General features: G+C 35.7%; 1 protein-coding gene across 4 annotated transcripts in view; it reads right to left on the bottom strand.

Moving 5' to 3' along the window:
- MLIP (muscular LMNA interacting protein) overlaps positions 1-13,770 on the bottom strand; it is a 165,253-nt gene that overhangs the window by 88,829 nt on the left and 62,654 nt on the right. For all 4 annotated transcript variants that reach the window (XM_032140872.2, XM_032140871.2, XM_058432601.1 and 1 more), the window contains one exon: positions 6,353-6,397. In XM_032140872.2, the coding sequence (XP_031996763.1) occupies positions 6,353-6,397 (45 nt within the window). The remainder of the gene's footprint in view (positions 1-6,352; positions 6,398-13,770) is intronic.

Here is a 13,770-nt window from a genome sequence, read left to right as displayed (position 1 = left end):
GGTTGTTTGTTTTTTTCTTTTAAATTTGTTTAAGTTCCTTGTAGATTCTGGATATTAGACCTTTGTCAGATGGATAGATTGTAAAAATTTCTCCCATTCTCTAGGTTGTCTGTTCACTCTGATGATAATTTTTTTGCTGTGCAAAAGCTCGTTAATTAGATCCCATTTGTCAATTTTTGCTTTTGATGAAATTACTTCTGATGTTTTTGTCATGAAATCTTTACCTGTGCCAGTCCTGAATGGTATTGCCTAGATTTTCTTCTAGGGTTTTTATAGTTAGAGGCTTTACATTTAAGTCTTTAATTCATCTTAAGTTAATTTTTGTATAAGGCATAAGGAAGGGGTCCAGTTTCAATTTTCTGCTTACAGCTAGCCAATTTTCCCAGCACCATTTATTAAATAGGGAATATTTTCCCCATTGCTTGTTTTTGTCAGGTTTGTTGAAGATCAGATAGTTGTAGATGTATGGTCTTATTTCTGAGATCTCTGTTCGTTCCATTGGTCTATGTGTCTGTTTTTGTACCAGTACCATGCTGTTTTGGTTACTGTAGCCTTGTAGTATAGTTTGAAGTAGGGTAGCATGATGCCTTCAGCTTTGTTCTTTTTGCTTAGGATTACCTTGGCTATACAGGCTCTTTTTTGGTTTCATGTGAACTTTTAAGTGTTTTTTTTTTTTTTTTCTAATTCTGTGAAGAATGTCAATGGTAGTTTAATGGGAATAGCACTGAATCTATAAATTACTTTGGGCAGTATGGCCATTTTCACAATATTGATTCTTCCTATCCAGGAGCATGGAATAAAACCACAGAAATTTAAAGGATTATTAGTAGGTACTATGAGCAGCTATATGCCAATATGTTGGAAAATCTAGAGGAAATTGATAAACTCCTAGATACACACAACCTATCAAGACTGAACCAATAAATGATGCTGGGGAAGCTGGGTGTCCATATGCAAAAGAATAAAACTAGACCCCCTATAGGGATTAATAACCAGAATATATAAGGAGCTCAAACAGCTCTATAAAAAGGTATAATAATTGTAGTTTAAAATGGGCAAAAGATTTCAATAGATATTTCTCAAAAGGAGACATCCAAATGGCAAACAAGCATATGAAAAGATGCTCAACATCATTGATCATCAGATAAATGCTAATCAAAACTACAATGAGATATTATCTCACCCCAGTTAAAATGGCTCTGATCCAAAAGACAGGCAATAACAAAGCTTATGAGCATGTGGAGAAAAGGGAACCCTCATATACTGTTGGTGGGACTGTACACCACCAATTAGTACGACCACTATAAAGAACAACTTGGAAGTTCCTCAGAAAATGAAAAAGAAAGCTACCATGTATGATCCAACAATTTCACTGCTGGTTATATACCCAAAAGAAAGCAAATCAGTATATTAAAGAGGTATCTGCACTCACATGTTTGCCACAGCACTGTTCACAATATCTAAGATTTAGAAGCAACCTAAGTGTCCTTCCATAGATGAATGAATAAAGAAAACATGGTACTTATACACAGTGGAGTACTATTCAGCCTTTATAAAGAATGAGATTCTGTCATTTGCTACAACATGTATGGAACTGGAGGTCATTATGTTAAATGAAATAAGCCAGGCACAGTAGGACAAACAACACATGTTCTCACTTATTTGTGGGATCCAAAAATCAGAACGATTGAACTCATGGAGATAGAGAGCAGAAGAATGGTTAGCAGAGGCTGGGAATGGTGGGGGTTGCTTTGGGGTGGGGAGGTGGGGATGGTTATCGAGTACAAAAAAAATGGAAAGAATTAACAAGACCTGGTATTTGATAGCACAACCAAGTGACTATACTCAATAATTTAATTGCACATTTTAAAATAACTAAAAGAGTATAATCAGATTATTTGTAACACAAAGGACAAAAGCTTGAGGGGACAGATACCCCATTTTCCATGATGTAGTTATTACGCATTGCATTCCTATATCAAAATATCTCATCTACCCCATACATACCTACTATGTACCCACAAAATAAAAATATTAAAAATTTGCTTAGAAAGGAAATTTATTTATATACATGAAGGAAATAAACTTTAAAAATGAGTGTCATAAGAAATAACTCACTTATACCTTATCTGATACATTATGAGTTAATGTACATTTAAGCACATGATTTAAAACCCTGGAAACAGCAAATCACTATCATTTTAGATGTTAATATGACCAAATATGAAATTATTCCTTCTAAGTTTAGGCTGAAGGTTATTGGGCATGAAGAAATAATTTGGACCCAGGGTATAAATATGAATGGATAAAATATTTAAAGAATGCAAACTATTTCCAATGTGTACTTATACTTCTACAAGTATATAGAAGTATCAAATGGCAGAAACTTTGACATGAAGAAAACTTGGGTTGGGTTTTGCCTACTCTGTGACTTCTGAGACTTGTTTTCCCCCTCTGTATAATGGAGATTTTAAAATAAGAATACCCACCTCATAGGTTTGGTATATGGTTTAAATGAGATAGCCAAGCTTTATTTTCAAGGTAAGAGCTCAAAATATTCGTTATTATTATTGTTGAATTCAGCATCTTTTTAAAAGAATCAAATGAAATATTGATAATAAATTAACCAACCCTGCAAGTGACCTAAGGCTCACTCCCTATTCAACATATTGTTAGCCTAGTTTCAATTCTATTACACTTAAAAGAATCTCAATTAAATTATTGTAAAATAGCCTGCATTTTAAGACCACAGACTGGAGAAAACCTTTACTTTAATTAGTCTGAATTAGTGTTGCTTTTACTGCACCTGGCTCATCCTAAAAAACAGACTGTATGAAATGTCACAATATGTGCAATAAAGACCCAAAGAAAGAAACATTATTTTGAGTTGATTTTCTTTGTTTCTTTTTTCTTTTTTTTTTTCCAGAGAAGTCAGTCTTTCACCAAAGGCCTATAAAGCGGAATTAGCCATACACTTTCTTGTTATTTTATTAAACCATTATAATTATCCCAGGAAAACTGGAAAACCTATGAATACATAGAAAACTAGCAAATTTGTAAGTTGGTTTTAACATCAATAGGTTCTCTGGCTACCTTCTCTCTATTTCTATAATAAAGTATCTTGCTCTTTTACTATTTTAACTGTTTACGATCTGTCTTATCATTGGAATATATGCTTCGGAAATTGGTATCCTGTAATTGTGTTCACTCTTCTCACCCCAGTGACTCCTCAGTGAATGGTACTCAGTAGACACTCAATAAATATTTGTCGAATCTATGAATAGAGGTGGAAAACGGAGTAACAGAGCTAGAAATAGTGACTAGCTTTTCTACTAGTCTTGATCCATAGATTATATACTATACCTTTTAAATTTTATTTTTTAATTGGCAAATAATACTTGTACATATCCATGGGATGCATAGTGGTGTTTTGAGACATATAATGCGTAGTAATCAGATATATTATACTTTTAAAGAACTCCCAGAAATAGGAATTTTCAGTAGTCAGTACTAACTTGTTCAGGATATCCTCAAGTGTAACAAAACTTTTTTTTCTTGGCTCTAATTTATGTGTTCCCTTTATTCAACCTCCTCTGCAGTATGGGAGTTGGTAACCTGCACGATCCCTGCTTTTGAATTTAATCTAAGAGTATCTACAAGGTCAATGACGCACTGAGTCCCAGCAGGTATATACTCTGAAGATGACAACTTTCTCCAGAGTTTGAAGACAGATGATGAAATATTGAAATGTTTCAGAAATAGACTTCTCAGAGTTGCTTTTTAGTTTTCATGGGAGAAGACAGAAATATATAGTGATAAATTAATTAATTAATTCATAGCTAGTAAACTCATACTTAAAATGAGACATCCCATAGCTCAGTCAATATGAATATTAGATTTTTAGAAGAAAATATTACAGTGTCATTCTTTTTAAAAAATCAGAACATATTGTATTTAAGACATACAAGATAAGCTCTTGTTCATTTAAGACCAAAGTTTATAGCTAAAGTGGACTTCTGCTCTAAAATTTAATCTTTTCTCCTCAAACTAAATGTATCAGACATCACTTAGTAAATTGTAATAACTATAGCCAAATATGTACAAATATGACTAATCCGAGAGTTGGCGCCAAACTAGTTTTGACCTTCCATTGTAAAATGATCCTTTATGGTCTTCCAAAAGACGTGGATGTATTTTAGGGGCCACAAACAACAATTCAAATGTCATGTTGTAAAATAAAGTAAAAACAAAGCTTCTTACATGGGAAACGAATTTTAATTAAGGTCAAGAATCTTATCTGAATTAGAGTTTATATTTGTTCTAGCCTGTACTGAACCTGTTTGACGGTTCATTCTTAACTTTGAATGACTTAAAGTCTCTCACATCATTAAGGGCATGAAAGTTAACCTACTTTAATTAAATCTGATAACTGATTGAAAGTAAAGAATACTTTGAAATTATTTCTAACTATGGAGATTGAAGAAGCCGCTCCAGAATCATTTCAATTGCTAGCAAATTAACCACTCCCAGAGAGGAATGGATAATGACATCAACCCTTTGAACCTACTGAAAACTAATCTAATTAGAGACATTTTGCAGAAAGGCAAGAGTAGATAAGAGAAGAAGGTGAGAGAGCAAAAATTGCAGCAACTTTTTGGGGGGTCTGGCTCTCGTAAAATGTATTAGTCGGGCCGGGTGCGGTGGCTCACGCTTGTAATCCCAGCACTTTGGGAGGCCGAGGCGGGCGGATCACGAGGTCAGGAGATCGAGACCACAGTGAAACCCTGTCTCTACTAAAAATTAGCCGGGCGTGGTGGCGGGCGCCTGTAGTCCCAGCTACTCGGAGAGGCTGAGGCAGGAGAATGGCGTGAACCCGGGAGGCGGAGCTTGCAGTGAGCCGAGATTGTGCCACTGCACTCCAGCCTGGGCGACAGAGCGAGACTCTGTCTCAAAAAAAAAAAAAAAAAAAAAAAATTAGTCACAAAAAGTATAGAGACACCTTTAGGAAACTTTCTTGCACCCACTAGCGAATCAAGGAACTCAATTAAATCAAGATATTTCTAGTCTTCCAAAGATAGATAAGAGGAAGAGAAGAAAGGAGATGTGAATAAAGGAAAAAGGGAAAGGAAAGGAAAAGCTTTGAGTTATCGGGCAATTCCTTTGTACCAGAATTCCATTAACGGCTTTTCATACATTAGCTAATATAAATCTTACATAAGAAAATTATTAGTATCCCCATTTCATAGATGAAGAAACAAAGGCACATAAAGGTAAAATGGTGAGTAATTTTCCCACAATCAGACAGTTATCTAAAAGCAACACTGTGATTTTAAACTCGGGTCTAGTCTACCAATGCCTTCATTCTTTTTAAGTATTACTCCAAATGGCTTCCAATAATAATGAAAAATAACAGTGAAACGTCAGGAAATGCTCTAAGCAGTGTTCCTACCCACACCCTCTAAACATAATTTTCTGGATGTGATAAAATGTAGTAATTTCACCCAGTCTATTACTTGCCTTGGGGAGATTCAAATGAAGGCAGAACTGTATAAATTACAATGATGATATGGCACAAAATACACATTTAATAACTATTTACTCTTCATAATTATGATAAAAACTACAAATGTGTAACTTAAGTGGAATAGTTTACTAATTTGTTTTAGACTTAACACTAAACACTTACTAAGGAGATAATCTTGTTTCTACTAGAATACATTTGGTCAGAAGCAGAAGTTGACCACATGATGGAAAATACAATTATTAGGTGAGTGAACACTGCAGTTGGGATGAGGCTATGTATGTGTATGTCTAACACACTCAGAGCCAGCTACTCATAATTATTTGAATTGAATGTGAGTCTATATCTATCCACTATCAATCTGGTTTTGCTCATAAGTGGAAATTGGTTTTGTTAATAATTTAAATGCAGGAAAGCAACAAAAGAGTCAAAGTTGATTACACTGGCAATCCCATTAGAAATGGACAAATCTTAACGTTTCAAGTATATGAGTTGACTATTCTATAAGCATAATAAACCATTACAAAAATGAAAATGTCATCTAAGTGTTGATAACTAGAAAATCAGGAAGCAGGTGTAGCAGTTCTGTTTTATTTAGCTAAACTAATCCAACTAGACCTCACTTAAGAACAAATTTATTTGATAAGCTTACCTGATGTTTTTTCTCTGACATAACCTGATTTTCTGTATCTGAGCCAATCATATCATCCTACTCTTAAACTTATAAAAAAACAATTAATTCTATTTAAATTACTGTATAATTGTGTTCTCTCCAAAGCATGCACAGGCACCCATTTGAAAAGCAGTGTGTATAATTATAAAGGTACTTACATATTTGGTTTCTCGACCAGCTGCTCTTGGAAGAGTTGTAGGAGTCTGTATGAAAATAAAAACAATTATACATCTGAAATAATAAAGTAAATAATAACAGACTCAACTTCTGGAATGTGTTCACCTTCTTCTCAATTGAGACTTTCTAAACATAGCTCTCTCTATACAATATCTTTTTTAGAAAATTGTTTTATAAAATGATATCACTTGATTATTATTTTCACTGACTATCAGCTTTCTGGTAATTTCTCCTTATTTATTGATGATGTTAACTCATGGATCATAACAGTTCTTTCCTCATGTTTCTTCCATAATTTTTGCCTATTTCAAAATTCATGTAGAAATCTCTGTCTTTTCAATTTTTTGATCTCCTCAATTACAAAGATGTTCTCATCTACTCCATTTCAATCATTCACTCCCAGAAAGCTCCTTAACTTTACCTTCACCAGTAAAACAGAAACTCTCAGAAATTTCAATTACAAATGTCCCACACTCAGAACTCTACCTCCTATCCACCTTATTCATTTCTCTAGTGCTACTAGTGCAACATCCACATCATTGGGACTTCCAAATCACTGACCTTCATCAGCTTTATTCTGGCTTTACCTCTTAGCTCATATTATTTAATATTATAAGCCATTTTAATACTTTCATTTTTTTATCTTCCTCTCTTCCTGTGACAAGTTCACTTCCAAAAAAAAAAAAAAAGAACTCAACCCTAAATTGACCTTACCATCCATTTTTCTCCATACTTGTATCTGAGAAGCAAAACACTGTTGGAGAAACTCTTTCAAACAAACTAATTAATTTTATTTTAAATTAATAATTATCCATTTCAAATGTGCAGTACTGACCCAAATTTTTCTTTTGTAGGCCCACTTTCTGAGATGAAATAGCTATTTGATTCATTCATCCACTCAATACATATTTGTGTATCTACTGTGTGTGCCAGTCACTGTTCTACACCCCTGGGACTTATTGGTGAACAAAAGAGACAAAGATGTCCTGCCATTGAGGAGTTCACATTCTGGAAGAAAAGAAATAAGCAATGAAATCATAAATAAGAGAATTATATGTTAGAAAGGAATAAATGCAATGAAAAAGAGTAGAAATAATTTGAAGCCTATGGTAACATACGCTTCCAGATAAAAATTTATTTGCTTCTACAAAATACCTTGTATTTTTCTGGAACACCTAGATGTTAAGGAGGTCAAGAGTGCTGGGAGTTTACAATTTTAAATTAGATGATCAGTGTTGAGAAGGTGACGTTTGAAGGAGACTTCGAAGACTTGAAGGAGTAAGGGAGTTGAGTATGTAGTATTCTAGATAAAGAGCATTCCAACAAGAGGGAACAAGTGCAAAGTTTCTAAGGTGGATTCTCTCCTCTGAGAATGGTGGATAGAAAACTGGAAGTAATCTTTCCACAAAGGACAATAAAAAATCTGACCAATATATTGAAAACTATTTAATCAAAAACATCAATGAACTAAAAAGAAAGTGAATAATTACTGGGCAAAATCAAAAGAGGATGGGAACCTGAAGAAAGAAGCCCAGCATTTCAGAACTGCTTTTGCCCTGGGGATGTTTGCAAATAATGATGAGCTGCTTGAGAAGCTAACCCAAACTTTTGATATCTCACAGGTATAGAGAGAGAAAGTCAACCAGGACTTGCCAAAAACAGATTGAGCCCCTAGGAGTAAGAGTGACCCAGAAGACTCACATGGTCTTCAGCCTGGTATCAAATCATCTGAAGATGACTGTCTAGAAAAAATCATCTCAGAACCTTAAATTAAATTCAGGTAGTTTTTTCTTGCTAATGCTCCCAATGTCTGACAGAAACAAAGAAAAGACTTTCTATGGAAAGGTAATATCATCTGAAGTCTCCATTTCTATTAAGAAATTTTCAAATAGGATGTCTAGCATATAATCAGATTCAGATACACAAAAAGGCAAGACAATGTGAATGAGGATGAGCAGAAATAATAAACAACCAAAAAAGACCCACAGAGATTAAGAAATGTGTCTTTTCAGAACCAGACTGAAAACAACCATACTTAACCATGATTTTGGAGATAAAGGTTAAGCTGAAAATTTTTCACAGTATGCTAGAAATTATAAAATGATCAGTGATATAACTGATTTGAAAAGAAACTAAATGTGCTAAGACAGGGGCATGCTTGACACATCCAAGGCACAACAAGGAGGCTAGCAGGCTGGGATGGAGTGAGTAAAGGAGAGAGTTGGAAGAAAGCCAGTCACGGAGGTATTGGGGCACCAGACCATACAGGCCCTTCCAGGACCTTGTGAGGACTTTGCTTATATTCTGAGGTTTGAAATGTGTAAGCACTTCTGATTTTAAATAGAGGAGGGTCATGATCTGACTTATACTTTAAAAGGTTTTCTGCGTTTGATGTGTTAAGAATAAACTATTGTGAGTCAGGGGCATAGGGACAAAACTCTTGTACTATCCAGCAAAACATGGTGGCTCAGTAGTGCAGAAGCCATGAAATAATCATAGTAGACATATTCTGAAGCTATAGAAACAGAATTTCTAGTAGAAGAGATGTGAAATGTGAGAGAAAGAGAACAATAAGACATGACACCAAAGTTTTTGGCCTTGAGCAAATGAAAGAGTGAAATTCTACCAATGGAGATGAGAAGGCACCATACGGAATCATTTTGTGGGAGAAAATCTAGATTTTATTTGTATGCATATTGAGGATAAGACATTTGTTAGAAGTCTAAGTGGAAACGAAGATAGGTATTTGGAAGTCTGCAGTTTGAGAGAGAATCCTGGACTAGAAATAGAGTTGTCAGCATATATGTAGTTAGTTTTTATAACATAAAACAGGGTGAGATCACCAAAGGAATGAATATAGAGAGGAATGAGAAGTTTGAGGACTCATGACTAGAGCATTCCAACATTAACAGTTTGGGAAGAAGAAGATGAACCAGTAAAGGAGACTAAGAAATAATAATAAAAAGGGAGATAGAGGAAAAACAGATAGAGTATGGAGCTCTAAAATACTCTAGAGGAAAATATATCAAAGAGGAGGGTGTGAGCAACTATCTCAAATTCTGTTGCTGTCATCTCAACTCAGGACTGGGTTTATTGCAATGCAGAGGACTTCAGGAACCTTGGAAAAAGTGGTTTTGGTGACATAAAAAAGGGGATTTAAGAGGAAACTGGAGAAAAGGAATTGAAAGTAGAATATACAAACTTTTTTTAACTTTTTCAAATTCATCCTCATCACACCTTCTTCCCTTAATCTTGGTTAATGATCTTACATTTTACTTCATTGAAAGGTGTTAGTTATGAAATAACTAAAGATATTGGTTATAAAATCATTTCTCTTCCACCAAACTACAAACATTCTTGCATCTGTAGCTGTCATGTCCTTTATTTTCCATTCTGTTACAATAGAGGACATTTCCAGCTTCTTACCAAATGGTCTTAGCATATTTGGGCCGCTGTAACAAAATATTATTGACTGGGTGGCTTATAAACAACAGAAATTTATTTTCCACAGTTCTGGAGGCTGGGAGGTCTAAAATCCAGGCACTAGCAGATTTGGTGTCTGGTGAGGGCCCACTTCTGGTTCATCGATGGTGCCATCTTGCATGTCTTTACATGGTGGAAAGGGTAAGAGGTTTCTCTCTGGACCGTTTTGTAACGGAACTTACCCCATTCATAAGGTCCCCATCCTCACAACCCAATCATTTTCTAATGGCCCCACCTCCTAATACCTTCATATATTTCAACATATGAATTCTGAGTGGGTGGGTGGGGCACAAATATTCAGACCTTTATTTCCCTTTCTTCTCTAGAATTAGTACTTCTTTCTCTACTGAGACCAATGCCACAGTATGCAAATTTGATCTTGTCATTTTCAGCTTCACAAAACAAAAAATTCTTTCTTGACCTCACTACCAACCTCATTTCCTTTTCCTTTTAACAGCCAAACATTTCAAAATAGTTGTTTTGTTTTGTTCTGTTTTTATGTATTCTATCCCTGCTTTCTCATGCCACAACACATTTAAACATCAGAGATAAGGAGATCAATGGGGTGAAGTGACGGACTAAAATCTGAGGGTAGTAAAAAGAGGTAACGATGAAGACAATATCAAAATGGTCCTTCAGCCTTCGGGGAGAAAATAGTTAACTATAGGTTTCAACAACTGGCCAGCTTCTGATGAATCTTTCCCTTGATCCCTTCTCAGCAATGACGACTGGGACAGCTATTGGAAGAGAAGAATATACCATAAGCAGAGGTGCAGGGAGGCAGAAAGGAGGGTCAGGGTCACCAGGGTAGAGAGGAAGTGGCAAGTGGGAACTGGTTGACACTATGGCGCTTCTCCCTTCTGAAGCACACGCTCCTCCTGCTCTTAAAGAATAAATAAATAAACCTCACCAGAATTAGCAAGTGCTAGGACTTGGGCTTCAGGACCTGCCACCCCAGGCACCAAGCATATATACACCCAACTTAGCTGACATGCTCAGGAATATTTGAGTTTCCATGGAAACACAATAAGACATCTGAAAAACTTAAATACTATAAAAGAAAACAATGTTTCCTCTATTCCACTCCTAAGTATTTACCCAAGATAAGTGAAATCATATATCCATACAAAGTCTTGTTTACAAATGTTCTTGGCAGCTTTATTAGTAATAGCTCCGAATTAGAAATAACCCAGCCATCTATTAACTGGTGAGTAGATAAATAAAGGATGGAACATCCACACCGTAGACTACTAATCAGCAATTAAAAAAAAAAGAGCTACTGATTCATGCAATAATATGTATGAATTTCAAATGCCTTCTACTAAGTAGAGGCTAAAGCGACTACAGACTATATAATTACATTTATGTGATATTCTTGAAAAGGCAAAAGCATAAGAACACATGAAAAGATAACTGGTTTCTCAGGACTTGGATTGGAGGGAAGTATATACTAAAAAGGAGCACAAGGAACTTTTTCAGTTGATGGAAATGTTTTGTTTGGAATGTGGTAGTAATTATATGATTGGATTCTTTTGTCAAAACTCAGGACTGTAAACTAAAAGGATGGAGTTTACAGTGATTAAATTATACCTCAATAAATCTGATTTAGAAGAAAAAATTATGTTAGCTTCAACAAAGAATGTAATACAGGAATTGAAGGAAAGAATAGATACTGAACAAAATCTTGAACTGGAATATTAGATCAAGGATTCCTCTTGAAGGAATTAGAAGATAATAAATAGAAAAATATGAAGAGTAAGAGACATGAAATATACAATCAAAAGTGACAAAATCAGTATTATGAGAGTCCCATGTGGGAATACATATTTGTAAAAATAATGATCAAAAATTACCGAGAATACAGTAACCAAAACAGCATGGTACTGGTACCAAAACAGAGATATGGATCAACGGAACAGAACAGAGCCCTCAGAAATAACGCTGCATATCTACAACTATCTGATCTTTGACAAACCTGACAAAAACAAGCAATGGGGAAAGGATTCCCTATTTAATAAATGGTGCTGGGAAAACTGGCTAGCCATATGTAGAAAGCTGAAACTGGATCCCTTCCTTACACCTTATACAAAAATTAATTCAAGATGGATTAAAGACTTACATGTTAGACCTAAAACCATAAAAACCCTAGAAGAAAACCTAGGCATTACCATTCAGGACATAGGCATGGGCAAGGACTTCATGTCTAAAACACCAAAAGCAATGGCAACAAAAGCCAAAATTGACAAATGGGATCTCATTAAACTAAAGAGCTTCTGCGCAGCAAAAGAAACTACCATCAGAGTGAACAGGCAACCTCCAAAATGGGAGAAAATTTTCACAACCTACTCATCTGACAAAGGGCTAATATCCAGAATCTACAATGAACTCAAACGAATTGACAAGAAAAAAACAAACAACCCCATCAAAAAGTGGGCAACGGACATGAACAGACACTTCTCAAAAGAAGACATTTATGCAGCCAAAAAACACACGCAAAAATGCTCATCATCACTGGCCATCAGAGAAATGCAAATCAAAACCACAATGAGATACCATCTCACACCAGTTAGAATGGCCATCATTAAAAAGTCAGGAAACAACAGATGCTGGAGAGGATGTGGAGAAATAGGAACACTTTTACACTGTTGGTGGGACTGTAAACTAGTTCAACCATTGTGGAAGTCAGTGTGGTGATTCCTCAGGGATCTAGAACTAGAAATACCATTTGACCCAGCCATCCCATTACTGGGTATATACCCAGAGGACTATAAATCATGCTGCTATAAAGACACATGCACACGTATGTTTACTGCAGCACTATTCACAATAGCAAAGACTTGGAACCAACCCAAATGTCCAACAACGATAGACTGGATTAAGAAAATGTGGCACATATACACCATGGAATACTATGCAGCCATAAAAAATGATGAGTTCGTGTCCTTTGTAGGGACATGGATGAAACTGGAAAACATCATTCTCAGTAAACTATCACAAGGACAAAAAACCAAACACCGCATGTTCTCACTCATAGGTGGGAATTGAACAATGAGAACTCATGGACACAGGAAGGGGAACATCACACTCCGGGGACTGTTGTGGGGTTGGGGGAGGGGGGAGGGACAGCATTAGGAGATACACCTAATGCTAAATGATGAGTTAATGGGTGCAGGAAATCAACATGGCACATGGATACATATGTAACAAACCTGCACATTGTGCACATGTACCCTAAAACCCTAAAGTATAATTAAAAAAAATTATTATAAAAAAAAAAAAAGAACAAGGGCATCAGAGTAAAGAAGCCTGGGTTGCTGATGACTTCATGAATCTTCCTCCATTCCAGCACTTCACTACTTGCCTCAAAGCTTATCTCACATGAGTGAAAAATAAACTTTTAAGTCGTTTCCTAATCTTGGCCTTAATTCTGGAGAGCACTCCTAGAAGCAATAGGTCCTACCATGAGTTCAGGAGCCAGGACTGGAAATAGAGCCCCTGCCACTACTTTATGAGAATTTATTAAAAGGTTGTGAGACTGCAAATCAGTTTCTTCCTCTCCTTTCCTTTCCTTCCCAGTGGTTCTCAGATCACCCAGAGGAATTTATAAGACATGAAAATTTCTGCACCCTATCCTACACCTTTCCAATTATATCCCTTGGCATGAGGCATGGCAATCTACATTTTACAAGCAAGTTATTCTACCACAGGTGGTCCACGGACTAAGCTTTAAGAAATCCTGCTTTGTTATCACCATACCAGCTTCCCAAACCCAGATGGTGCTTGTTTCATAGGCTAAAATCTATTGTCTCAGTGGGGGCAATGAAGTTTAATTGGGCAAGGTAATGCATTTATTATTTCAAGTAATATGTGTCAAGCCCTGAACTAGGTTTTGGGGATGCAAAAACGAAAAAAAAAA

Source organism: Hylobates moloch, unplaced genomic scaffold, assembly GCF_009828535.3.
Source record: "Hylobates moloch isolate HMO894 unplaced genomic scaffold, HMol_V3 SCAFFOLD_20, whole genome shotgun sequence".
NCBI classification, from domain to species: Eukaryota; Metazoa; Chordata; class Mammalia; order Primates; family Hylobatidae; genus Hylobates; species Hylobates moloch.
This window is presented reverse-complemented; position numbering and strand designations above follow the sequence as displayed.